The sequence below is a fragment of the Mustela erminea genome, chromosome X (genome assembly GCF_009829155.1).
Source record: "Mustela erminea isolate mMusErm1 chromosome X, mMusErm1.Pri, whole genome shotgun sequence".
Lineage (NCBI taxonomy): Eukaryota > Metazoa > Chordata > Mammalia > Carnivora > Mustelidae > Mustela > Mustela erminea.
In genome coordinates, this window is record NC_045635.1 from 126860784 (window position 1) to 126874126 (window position 13343).

Here is a 13343-nt window from a genome sequence, read left to right on the forward strand (position 1 = left end):
GGTCGTCAGCACGAGGCCTCAGGCACGAATGGGATTCAAGGCATGAACCCTGAAGGAGGCCAGGGGGGACCTCTCTGAAGTCGGTTCCCAAGGCCAGTCCGGGAGTCCCCCGGTAGGGATGGGGACACGTGTTCGCGTGACCGCACTGGCGCATCCTGGTCTGCAGAGACACTGGGAGCCTTGGTGGAAGGAGCGGGGCCTCCTTCAGTTGGGCAGAGGGGCGGGCACAGGCCCTGCTGGGCTTCATGGTGAGGGTGCAGGAAGAGGACTGGGGGATCCAGGACCCCAGCCCAGAGTCAGGCAGGGAAGGTCCGTGGTGGGGGATGGGGGTCCGTGGTGGGGGATGGGAGCCCGTGGCGAGTCCGGACTTCCGCATCCGGGTCTTTCAGGGATAAAGCGCCTGGTGTAAGGAGCCGATCTCAGGTCGTCAAAGGGGAGATCTCAGGGGCAATTGCGAGCCAAGGTATGAACCCTGAGGCAGGACAGGGGGGACCTCAGAGCATTTGGGCCCCAGGGTCAGTTTAGAAAGGCACCTGGCAGGATGGGGTCTCCTGTGCCCTAGGGTGGGATTCGCACCTCAGGCTTTCTCTAGTGACTGGGGACCTTGGCAGAAGGAAAAGGGCCTCCCTCGGGTGGGCAGGGGGGAGGGCACAGGTCCTCCTGGGCTTCACGGTGAGCAATCCAGAGTTAGTCAGGGAAGGTCCGTGGTGGGGGATGGGAGCCCGTGGCGAGTCCGGACTTCCGCATCCGGGTCTCTCGGGGATAAAGCGCCTGGTGTAAGGAGCCGAACTCAGGGCGTCAGAGGGGAGGGCTCAGGCGCGAATGTGATTCAAGGCATGAACCCTGAGAGAGTCCAGGGGGGACCTCTCCGACGTGGGCTCCCAAGGCCATGCCGGTAAGTCCCCCGGGCGGGATGGGGACAAGTGGTCCCGTGGCCTGAGTGGAGCCTCCAGTCCTCCAGGGAGTCTGAGAGCCTTGGTGAAAGGAGCAGGGCCTCCCTCAGGCGGGCCGAGGGGCTGGCGCCAGTAGTGCGGGGCTTCACGGTGAGTGTACAGAGGGAGGACTGAGGGACCCTGGACCCCAGCTCAGAGTCAGTCATGGGAGGTCCGTGGTGGGGGATGGGAGCCCGTGGCGAGTCCGGACTTCCGCATCCGGGTCTCTCAGGGATAAAGCGCCTGGTGTAAGGAGCCGATCTCAGGTCGTCAAAGGGGAGATCTCAGGGTCGATTGCGAGCCACGGTATGAACCCTGAGGCAGGACAGGGGGGACCTCAGAGCATTTGGGCCCCAGGGTCAGTTTAGAAAGGCACCTGGCAGGATGGGGTCTCCTATGCCCTAGGGTGGTCTCGTGCCTCATTCTTTCTCTAATGACTGGGGACCTTGGCAGAAGGAAAAGGGCCTCCCTCGGGTGGGGAAACACGTGGCGGCAGGTGCACATGGAGAGTCCAGACTTCCGCATCCGGGTCTCTCAGGGATAAAGCGCCTGGTGTAAGGAGCCGAGCTCAGGGCGTCAGAGGGGAGGGCTCATCCAGGAATGGCATTCAAGGTATGAACCCTGAGGCAGGACAGAGGGGACCTCACAGAACTGGGCCTCCAGGGCTAGTCTAGAAATGCACTTGCGTGGGATGGGGACTCAAAGCCCCTGGGGTGGGAATGGCGATTGGGGTTTCTCTAGTGATTGGGGGCTTTGGCAGAAGGAGCAGGGCCTCCCTGAGGGGGGCAGAGGGGCGTGCGAATGCCTTGCTGGGTTTTATGGTGAGGATGTAGGAGGATTGAGGGACCCTGGACCCCAGGCCAGACACAGTCGTGGAAGGTCTGTGGTGGGGGGTGGGAACACATGGCGAGTCCGTACTTCCTCATCCGGGTCTCTGAGTGACAAAGGGCCTGGTGTAAGGTGCTGATCTCAGGTCCTCAGAGGGGAGGGCTCAGAAGGGACTGTGATTCAAGGTACGAAACCAAAGGCAGGGCAGAGAGGACCTCACAGAATTGGGTCTCCAGGGCCAGTCTAGAAATGGACCTGCGTGGGATGGGGACTTGTAGCCCCTGGGGTGGGGCGGGTGCGTCGCGCTTTAGTGATTGTGCACTTTGGCAGAGGGAGTGGGGCTTCTCGAGAGGGGAGGCAGGGGGTGGGAGAATGCCTTGCTGGGTTTTATGGTGAGGATGTAGGAGGATTGAGGGACCCAGGACCCCAGCCCAGACACAGTCGTGGAAGGTCTGTGGTGGGGGTTGGGAACACGTGGCGAGTCCGGACTTCTGCATCCAGCTCTCACAGACACTGGGGACCTTGGCAGAAGGCCCTGATGCTCAGAGGGGCAGTGGGCAGCCCAGGCCGTGCTGGGCTTCATGGCGAGGATGCAGAGGGAGGTCTGAGGGACCCTGGACCCCAAACCAGAGGCAGCCCCTAGACGTCTTAGTGTAGGACACGGACTCCTCATGTGTGTTCGTATGTGCGTGTTTGTGTACCTCACTTGCCCAGCTGGGTCTCCCGGATGCTGGATGCGCTGGTGTCCAGGAGTCGATCCACGGGCAGTACAGCGCACAAAGGCATAGGCACCAGGGAGCCCCGTTGGAAAGGGGAAGAAGGCCCGAGAGACCTGGACGCCCCAGCTCAGCCCCCGTGGTCAGCCCTGGGAAGTCTTGGGCTTTGTCGCTGCACATCGTGGTCACAGGCTTGAGCCAGTGGGCTCAGGGGAGCGATAGCCTTGGTGTGGGAGCACCGGCCCCGGGACAACAGACAGGAGAGGCCCGGAACCTGCTAGGGCTCGAGGCGAGAAGACCTGAGGGAGTCCCCAGGGTGTCCGCTGGACCGCGGCTCGGTTTAGCCACGGGAGGCTCCTGGGGTGGGCGATCCCACGCCATGGGTGGCCACTTCAGACTCAGGGCCTCTGAGGACCGGTGGTCGCAAGGATGGAGCACCGCCTCAAGAACGTGACAAGGGGGAGATGGGCGTGTGTGGCTGGGGGGAAAGGCGAGGACCACAAGGAGGACTGCAGGATCGGGGACAGAGACCACATTTGGTCCCAGGAGCCCCAGGGACAGATGATCACATCGGGCGAGCCCTGCATTCCCACCAAGTCTCCCAGAGACGCGGGTCTGGGTGGAAGCATCGGGCTTCAAGACCTCCCGGGCGGACCGTGGGCCTGCTGTGGTGGAAGGTGAGGACCAGAGGGAGGACGGAGGCATCCTGGTCCCCAGCATGTTCAATTCGGAGAGGAGGCCCCCGTGTAGGAGGAGCCCATGCCTGTCCTGATGTCCACATCTGGGTGTGAGAGACTGTGGGATGTGGTGAGAAGGAACAGTGCCTGGGGTGTGGAGGGCTTGTGCGTGTGTTTGTGTGTGAGTGTGTGTGTGTGTGTGTGTGTGTGTGAGAGAGAGAGAGAGAGAGAGAGAGGAGCATGGGGTTGGGAGGAGGGTCTCAGGTCCTTCTGGGAGAGAGGATGAGGACCCTGGGGCAGGACTGGCCGTACCCGGTCCTCCCTTCTCAACAAAGAAGCCAGTGCCCCGGAGTCCGGCCGTGCCCTGTTGGCAGCCCAGGGAGGATCGGTCAGCGGTGGCCCAAGGTGACAGGCATGCTCACTTGTCTCATGGGCTGGAAGATGGAGAGACCTCGGGGAGTGAGGTCTCGGGCAGAGCGGCACATGGCCTCTATCTCAGGTTGGGGGCTGGGTGGAAGACCAGGCCCTGGCCAGAAGGAGGATTAGCCTCCCCGGAGCCTGAGGGCATCCCCATCCCAGGACAGAGGGGTCGGTCCCACTGCCAGCCCTTTGGGATCTTGCTGGAAGCTGACGGTGGGGGACGGACCCTCGGACATGGACGTGGTGGCTCCTCACCGTCCTCTGGGAGCTCTCAGGGAGGCGAGGGCCATGCTGGGAGAGGTCGGAGTCGGGTCATCTGAGGAAGCCCACCTGGGAGACACACAAGAGGCCCTGGTACAGCAAGAGTCAATGTGGGGGCCCCCGAGACAGGAGCGAGGGCTCGCACCCACCCCTTGGGACGAGGAGGGAATGGCCCAGAAATCTGGCCAGCTCTACCTGACCGCCCTGAGAACCCGGGCTGGGTCTGTCGGGCTGAGCCCCTCTTCGTCCCCAATTCCCTGAGCTCTGGGAGGGAAGGGTCTGTGGCTGAGGGTCTGTACTCAGGTCAGTGGAGGAGGCAGGGGTGGAAGTGAGAAACGAGGAGATGCCTACACAGCAGGATCCGGGGGGGACAGTGGGGAGATGGGGCATCGGTGGGCAGACTGAGTTCTTGCTTTTCCTTCCGGCTTCTCCATGAGATGAGGCCTTGACATCAGGAAGGTGGCCTCCAGTCAACACCGGGAGTTTTCCCAGGCCTTCCTGGGGTCAACGTATAGACAGAGGGGTCGCACCCATCCGGTATAGACGGAACCCCACGTTTGGCCGTTCCTGGAGATCCGTGACGAGCCCTGTAGACCTATGGCAGGCCGGTCCAGATGTGAACCCCCTCGCTTTCCTTCTGTGGAGGCTCAGGGCCGCGTGGTCTTGCTGGGACCTTTTGGCCTCTGGGCCAAGGGGCGTGGGGCTTAGGTCCTGGCAGGGGGAAGAAGTCCCCTGAGAGGCCAAGGAGGGGACCGCCCAGCCTGGACGGGTGGCAGACTCAGGAGTCCAAACCAGCCCTCCTTTGTGCCCTGGGCCCCGGGGCTGTGCTCTAAGTGTGTCCCCTGAGGTGTCTTCTCCTTTTCTCCCCTAGGGGTATCGAGAAGCAGCTGTTGGGCCCTCGGGGTGAGGCAGGAGTCCCTGAGATCACGGTGCAGGTGAGTGCCAGTGGTCAAGGTGAGGTACTTGCTCTGAGCCTGGCGCCAGGGTCCCAACCCAGAGGGCACCCCTGGGCACCCATGGGCGACGCAGCCCACTGTCAGCTCTGGGACATCCGGGCCTCTGCTGGCTGGGCTGCACCCTGAGGAGCCACCCACATGTGTCTTCAGGTTCAGCCCGACACCATCGCCATGCCCCTGGGTCAGAGGAGTGAGCTGTGGAAGCTGGAGGAAGACCCCGGTCCAGGACCGGGACAGGGCCTGGAGGAGGCAAAGCAGTGCGGGGCTGGAGGGGAGGAGACCCTACCTCCCTCCTCCGCCTCTGCCTCCTCCCAGTCCACCGTCCCTTCCCTCTCTTGCTCGGCCCTGTCTCTGGGCCCCCAGGAGGAGGGGTCTGCTGCGGGGACCCCGAGTCCTCCCCAGAGCCCTCAGATGGCCTGCCCCTTGCCCGCGGCCATGGCAGCCACTGCCTGGAGCCCGCCCGACCAGGGCTCCAGCAGCTCAGATGAGGAGGGGTCCAGCACCGGGGAGGAGTCCGAAGAAGCCGAGCCCAGGCTCTCTGACATACTCCAAGAGAAGACAGCTGACCTGGTGGGGTTCCTGCTCCTCAAGTATCTCACCAAGGAGCCGGCCAGCCAGGCGGAGATGCTGGCGATCGTCGGCGAGGATGAGCAGGCCGCCTTCCCCGGGATGCTGGGCCAGGCGTCCGAGTGCATGCGGCTGGTGTTCGGCGTGGAGGTGAAAGAAGTGGACCCCAGCGAGCACTCCTACGTCCTGGTCACCGTCCTGGGCCTCACCTGCGATGCGATGCTGAGCGGTGAGCAGGGCCCGCCCAAGACCGGCCTCCTGGTGGTGCTCCTGGCGGTGATCCTCCTGGAGGGCGACCGTGCCCCCGAGGAGGTGGTGTGGGAAGCGCTGGGGGTCATGGGGGTGTATGCCGGCGAGGAGCACATCATCTACGGGGAGCCCCGGGAGCTCCTGACCAACGTCTGGGTGCGGGAAGGGTACCTGGAGTACCGGCAGGTGCCCGGCTGTGACCCTGCCCGCTACGAGTTCCTGTGGGGTCCCAGGGCCCACGCGGAAACCAGCAGGATGCAGGTGCTGGAGTATTTGCTGCGGGTCTATCCCGGGCTGCCGGTTTCCTCCCTGGCCCCCTCTGCAGAGGCTGTGAGTCATGAAGAAGGGAGGGCCTGAGCCCCAGGGGTGGCTGTGGTGCGGTCCGGGCCCTGGCAGGGTGGGCAGATTGTGCTCAGGGTGCCGGGCACGAAGTGAGGCTGTTTCTTGGTTCTTCCCTGTTGGGGAGTGTGTGTGTGTGTGTGTGTGTGTGTGTGTGTGTGTGTGTGAAGAGAGAGCCCTGGGATTTCGAAGCAGTGCAGGGCCAGGGAGGTTTGGGGGAAAATGCAGGGCAAAGAGCCTCCTTTGGGGATGTGGAGGGCGGTTCCCTGCGATGCCTCCCAGGTTCAAAGCTCGGTGTCCCTGGTGAGCTCTCCAGTGGGTTCCTTGGCGTAGGAGGTTTCATTGGCTTCAGTGACTGAGTGTGTGCGTCACATCCCCCAACACAGCATTTATCCTGACCCAGTTCAAGGAGTTACGAGTTTTGTCATGTCCCGGGGCCGTCTGGGGGACTTTGTTGGTTACGCATCTGCCTTCAGCTCAGGTCAGGATTTCAGGATCTTGTGATCTAACCCCACATCGGGCTCCCTGCTCAGTGGGGCCTGTTTCTCCCTCTCCGTGTGCTGTTTCTCGAATAAATAAACACATAAAATATCTTTCAGCAAAAAGGATTTTTGCCGTGTCCTAGAAACCAGCCTAGACACCTTGCCTCCTGTTTTGGGCTCTGGGCCAGAATCACAGGGCTTGGCCTCGGGGTGGGTTGGGAAGGCGAAAGAACGGAATAGGAAGGGGAAGGGGGTCAGGAACGGGGGAAGATAAGCGTGTGGGTTCTTGCCTCTGATGCCCTGCTGGCTGTCATGGTGTCCATGGCAGAGGCACACACACGGGGCTCCTGCCCTGGCTTGGTTCTTCAAGAAAGGAGGAGAAGCGTCCGCTCAGCACAGAGGGAGCTCGGCTCACTGGCTCCTCGATTCCTCGACGTGGGCTGAGTTCTACCGTCTGGAAGGCCCTGCGGCTGAGCGCGGCGGACGCTAGAAGCAGGACGCGTCCCAGCCATAGGGGACTGTGCGTAGCAGCCTCAGTCGTGGCACGAAGGTGGGCAGGCGTGCCCTGAGAGCTGCAGATGAAGCGGAAGCAGTGAGGGGGTGTTGCCCCCGAAGCGAGGACGGCCCTGGAAATGCCCCTGACCCAGCCCGGGCGGCAGGGCTGTGACTAGAGGGGCCCCATGATTGCTTCTGTGCTGCCGGTCACGGGGAAGCTGGGTGGTGACAGTGGCCCTCTTTGGGCATTGGGTGCTTTTGGGGCGGGACAGATGTCTTAAATGGATAAGCGCCGGGAGCAGTTTGCATTGGGCCGTGGAGAAGGCCGAGTGTCTGTGGTCTGAAGGTACAGCGTGCCGGGCCCCGTCACAGGGTATTTGAACACAGTAAGGTTCAGTGGCTTTATTCCTACCTTCTCCACGAACGTCTGTGGACGACAGCGGGGAATGCGCACGTCCCGGACAGCCCTGTTCCCCCCGGACCGGCGGAGTCCTCGCTGCCTCCTCGGCCAGGAGAAATTATCGGGACTCCCCGGAGTTGTCCGTGTCCAGTCCTGAAGAGTGGTTGGGTGTTCGTGGGAAGAAATTAGGGAAACTCAGAGGTCTGCATGGGAGAGAAGCTGAAAAGAGGCATCGAGGTGGTCTCTTCCTGTTCCTGGGGACCTTTGGGTTCCTTGCACGCAGCTGGTCTGGACCCCCTGCCCCACCCTCACCCATTTGGGCACGATCTGTCCTCCCGGAGGTGCACAGGCAGGGAGCTCGGTGTGCTTCGTTTCTCTGACGTTCCACTCGAACCCCGCGTCTGTGATCTGTCAGGGCAACGGAAGATTTGTAGATGGGGGGGGGGGTCACAATAGCACCGGACAGCTGTCCCAAGCAGCGCAGACCCTCAGACGCCAGCGTGCCCGTGTTCCGGCCTCTTCTAACGCGGGACAGGAGCAGAGAATCACGGGTTAGAGAGGTTTCGGACTGTGCATCCGAGGGCAGCGAACATGGTCAGCCCACTGAGATCTTGGAGGTTATGGCCCTGGGAAGTGCCGAAAGGGGCTCCGGAGTGAGGAGGGTGATCAGCCCCGCTGAGATGTCGTGAACAACCATAGCCACGTCCGTGCGTGTGCCAACTCGGGAACATTAGGTGCGATCCCGCACTTGAAGCCCCTGTCCCTTGGTCTTTGGGCACATCCAAAGGCGGAGACTTTCAAGGCAAATTGGACTTTCTCAGGAACCCCTCCCAGAAATGAGGGGGTTTTGCCTCAGCGAAGTAGCAAAGCCGCTTTGGGCTGAAAACGTAGTCCGCAAGAATGAATCAGAGCGATGTCCAGTGCCGGGGCCCCCCCTTGTGCTCCTCCTATCCCCAGGCTAAGAGGGAAACGGCGTGGCCTGTCCTCTCGCACTTAGGAAGGCTCCCGTGGCAGAATCCTGTTCGTCACAGGCATTCCTATCGAAGGCGCCCCAGGGCCCTGGATCCGTTCTTTGCCATGGCAGCACAGAACAGAGAGCGCACCGCGTCCTCAGCCAGACTCTGGTGTCCGACCCATGGACGCTTATGCGTGTGTCATGCCCGACGTGTGGGCCTTACTGCTCCGCGCAGGGCGGGCGGCCTTCCCCACAGGAGCCCCCGTTCGGGAAACGGGCTGTAGGGATGCTTCCTGCCCCCTGCACCGCCAGGTCCCTGAGCTACCCTGTCAGTGCCCGCGGGGCCGTCATGAGTCTCTTTTGGGAGCCGGGCAGCCAGCTGCATGTGGGCCTTGTGGGAACTGGGGTGGGGGTCCTCCTCCTGGGGCCCGGCCCGCAGCCCCCATGCCTCGTGCACTGCCCAGCCTGTCCTGACCCTGGCCTCGGTCTGCAATGTCTGCGGTCTCGTCCTCCTGTCTCCCCGCTGCCCAGCCCTCACCCCCCAGTCTTCTCACACTCATCCTGCCTCGGGAGGCCCCAGCCGTGGATCCCGCTCAGCGTGCCCGCGCTTCCGCTAGAGCTGACTCGACACCCTGGTGGCGCGTGTGCCCGGGGCCCGCGAATGACAGTCGTCGCCCGGTGACTGCGTGAGACCGTGTACAACGCTGTGTTATTTTCGGAGATGTCCTGTGTAACCCCAACTGCTTCATGAATCAGGTGGCCCTGCGCAGGTGACGCTGAGGCTTTGCTTCCTGAGGCTGAGCCAGAGTGGGCGTGTGTCCCTGTCAGCCATCCCCAGAGCCTGCTGGGACCCTGGTGTCTGCAGTCAGGCCGTTGGGGCAGAGGAGAGACTTGCAGGTGATGGCGTGGCCACCGGCACGCTCCCCCACTCACCCCAGACACCCCCAGTCTCAAATGAGGACTTTGAAAGCAGCCGTACAGAAGGGGCTTCAGGTTCCCAGGCAGTAGACTGTGCAGAGGCTTGGCTACCTTAGTAGAGGTAGAAGGAGGAGCACCCCTAAAAGATCCCATCTGGATGAACGAGGGAGGGTCACTGGAGCCCAGAGGAGGCTGAAGTGAGCTGGAGCCTGGACGACCTCATGAACTGGGTGTTCTTGGCCCAAGTCCCAGGACTGGAGCCCGTGGAGCACTCCAAGATGGAAGCAGGGACCTTCCTTTGCCAACAGGACCTTCCCATGTTCCTTGTTGTGGGGAACTGATGGATCCAGCTCTAAGGGGTATAGCGGTGTAGCAGCTAGGACATGCCGCAGGCCTTCAACCCATTTCCTTGGAGTCATTCCTAGAATGCAGCTCTTTAGCCATAACCTCCTATGCGGGCACATGCCACCCAGGTCCTGAGCTGTCCTAACCAGGGCAAGGCAAATCAGACAGGAGCTCTCCAGCCTGAGGACTCTCAGTCATTGTGTTTCTGCTCTGAGGAGCCGATGTTTTCCTCCAGATGTAGCTAAACTTGTTCTGCGTGCTAGTCTTCTTTGCAATGAGCTGAGTTCCTCCTGACTCTTGCCAGACCTTCCCTGTAGCAGACACCGCTGCAGATGTCTTAAAGCCCTTCTTGGGCAAATAGTGTTTGCAGGCCTACATCTGGCATCATTGGGAGCCTCCTGCTCTAATCCAGGGAAGACATGTGTGAGGCCGAGTTCAGGCAGTGGTGCAGGGCTTGAGAAAAGGAGTGGATTCTGGAGATGTTTATGAGATAGAAGAATCCAGACTTGTGTATGATATGGGCTTGGGAGTTAAAGCAGAGGAAAGAAGTAAAGAATATTCAGGAAGTTTTGTTTTTTTTTTTTCACACTACTGTATGCTTGTGTTTACTTTTCTTTTTTTCTTTTTTTTTAACCTACCCATTATGTTGTGTTCAGTTTCTTTTTGTCCTTTTTATTTTAAGTTTTTCAATAACTATTTATTTTAAACTATTTTCAGTTTTGTGAACAATTTGCAATGATAGTACAGAGTTTGTATATGTGAAGGTACTAAAACCTGGGCTAAGGAAGGAAGGTGACAATGAGAATCAAACAGGATTTGGGTACTGTCTGTGGGCTTTAATAACTTAGAGTTCTTCTGCCTGAGCCCCAGAGTTCTTTGAGAACTGACTGCCCAGGCACTGGCATTTTTTCCAGACTTAGCACTTGCCCAAATTACAGCAGCCTTTCCCTGGTATTCCCCTATGTGCTCTTTTGCCGAACTCGAACCTGGCCTGCTAGTGTGCTCATCACCGGTCCCATGGAACAGCTAGGGAGCACCTTCTCTCGCCCAACATAGAACCTTACTCTCTGTTGTAGTCTCCTGGCCACTAAATGCAGTCCCTGCTGAGATTACAGAATCATTTGAAAATTAGATGCCATCCTGTATTTGAAAGTATTGGTCACACAGGAGGTGCTTGAAAAGCCCAAAGAATTCCAAGGCAAATCCGACTTCAGAAACTCCTTCCAGCAATGAAGTCAGTCGTCATAACAAATTATAATAGTTGTATTTGGTTAAGCACCTACTGTGTGACAATACATGGGAGAAACTTAAATATTCATCCATAGTGTGTCTTGCTTTCCCTCCAGAACACAGGGGACACTACCTTGCCAGTCTGCTTGTAGTTAGGGAGGGTTGCGTGATGACCCTTTGCCATGGAGAAGTGAGCAGAAGCACTGTTTCTCACATCCAGGCATTTGAGAGTCTGTCAGTTCCATGCTGTCTCCCTTGATTCACCAGCAAATTGGTGATGCCGCATTGAGATGGGGAGTCACAGGATGAAAACAACCTGGACCCAGGGCCTAGGAAAAGAAACTGTATCAGAATTTATGTGCACAAAAATTCATTTCTGTTGTGTTAGCCCTTCAAATGTCAGGGTTTGTTGCATCAGTTAGCAGTCACTTTCACGTGGCTGCTTTTTTGTTGTTAGGCTTATCTAGAAATCTTACTTACGAAGGTAGTAGTGCATATCTTCTTACTGCAAAAAACTTCCAAAAATACAGATAAGTCACAATATCCCCTTTTCAAAGTTCCTCCACAATTCAGCTTCCTCCTCAGAAGTCACCATAACGAACAATCTAGTGTGTTATTTTAATTTTTTTTTGAAAGAGAGTGAGTATGTATGAGTGGAAGGAGGGGCAAAGGGAGAGAGAGAGATACTCTCAAGCAGGCTCCATGTTCAGCACAGAGCCCAACTTGAAGCTTGGTCTCAGGACCCTGAGATCATGACCTGAACAGAAATCAAGAGTTGGACGCTTAAGCGGCTGAGCCACTCATGCACCCCTAGTATATGTTATTTTAAAGATGACTATGTTTTTTTTTCTTAGATATGCTCTAAGAATGTATTGTTTTTATTCAACATACGCCACTAGCTTTTGTCTCTTAATAAAATGGATGCAGGATGTTCCCGTGAGAGCACATATAGATCTACCTCCCTTTTGAAACTACTCCCTGGAATGTTAAAGTTAGTATATACCATAATTAATCACACAAACATGTTTTTTTTTTCCTGGCAGAAACACAAGCTGTTTTACCTTTGCTGTATGAGTAATAAAATGAAATATCATCTTTGAATATGAATCCTTGGGTAGACATGAATGTTTTCTTTTTTAAAAACTGTATATATCTGACAGAGAGAGTGTGAGAGAGCACAAGCAAAGGGAATGGCAGGAAGAGAGAGAAGCAGGCTCCCCACTGAGCAGGGAACCCGACGTGGGACTCGATCCCAAGACCTTGGGATCATGACCTGAGCGAAAGGCAGACACTTACCTGACTGAGCCAACCACACATGCCTATATGTTCTACTAATATTTACATCCAAACATAGACATGGAGTTGGAGTGGAGAGGGTGCGAATAGTTTAACATTTCATAAATACATCTGAAATTTTACTCCAAAATTGGAGTAAAATTACTCCAGTTTGAATTCTCATAAAACTTGGAAATGATTTAAGATTCTTCGATATCAATAAGACATTTCCCGCTTTACTTTGAGAGGGAAGGATTTGGCCAGAATGCCCAGCAGCCAGGGGAGGAGACCAGCCAGGACTCCCTCAGCTAGTGAGGGCATTGAGAGCATCCTGGGAAAGTGATGGCCAGAGTCCGTGAGAAAAAGCAAGTACAAAACCAAGTGCAGAGAGCCCCAGGCAGGCTGGCAGTCAGGGCTCCAAACCTAGAGTTCAGCTTAGTGGGGAAAGGGCCAGAAGGAGAGAAGGTGGGGAGGTGGAGGGATTCCGAAGAAAGAACATGGATGGGCTGGGGAAGTCTCTGCATCATTATCAGCAGCTGGAAGTGGCGGGACGGTCTGACAGGGGAGGTCTGTTGGATGAATGGATCAGCAGCAGGCCAGACACCCCACTACCGTAGGGTTCCCCTACCTCTGTCAGGAGGAGTACGCCTGGCTCCCTGCCCCTGAATTCAAGCCAATGACATCTCTTGACTACTCTAGCGGTCCAGGGCATCCTTGCCAAGGTTCCAGGCCTGGGAGCTGTCATGATGCCTGCTGGAGGTGGGGACTCTCCCCCTGGGTGCACTGAGACCCCACATAGAAGGTGGGGCTTTGTGAGGGAGGGGTTAGTGACCGAGGAAGGACAGCTGAGATAGGCCAGGAATACCCAGGAGCAGTGGAAGGGAGCATGCTGCTAGCTGCGAGGAGGGTAAAATCGGAAGGAGAAAGCACTGGCACTAATCACCTCAGACTCTGCAGGTAAAACGCTGGGCCTAGACATGCTCGAAAGCTGCCCAAATGGTGTCCCTGGCTCAGACTGTCTTCCAGGGCTCCTGAGGTCGTGGCATAGTGGGGCTGGGTGTCTGTCCTGTGGCTATGATAGCTGGCCTCTGTTGCCACCAGTTTACAGGGTAGGTGGAGAACCTGTGGACATGGCACTTTTTCTTACTCAACTGGCGAGAAAGTGTGGGCTCCAGTGAAGGACGAGGAGCATGACCAGGCTTGGGGAATCTCCTGAGAGGCAGACCATGTCTCCTAGGAAGGAAGCACCATGGACCACCCTGCTGAGAACATCCCCAACTCCAAGATGTTGTTTGGAC

The 13343-nt window shown here is 57.9% G+C and overlaps 1 protein-coding gene across 1 annotated transcript; it reads left to right on the forward strand.

The window, feature by feature from the left end:
* The first annotated feature begins 836 nt into the window (after nt 1-836).
* Nucleotides 837-8959, forward strand: LOC116582395 (melanoma-associated antigen 8-like). The gene is made up of 4 exons (XM_032329741.1): nt 837-895; nt 4706-4769; nt 4941-5936; nt 8354-8959. The coding sequence occupies exons 1-4, from the start codon at nt 837-839 to the stop codon at nt 8957-8959; spliced, it is 1725 nt and encodes a 574-aa protein (XP_032185632.1).
* Nucleotides 8960-13343: the final 4384 nt, after the last annotated feature.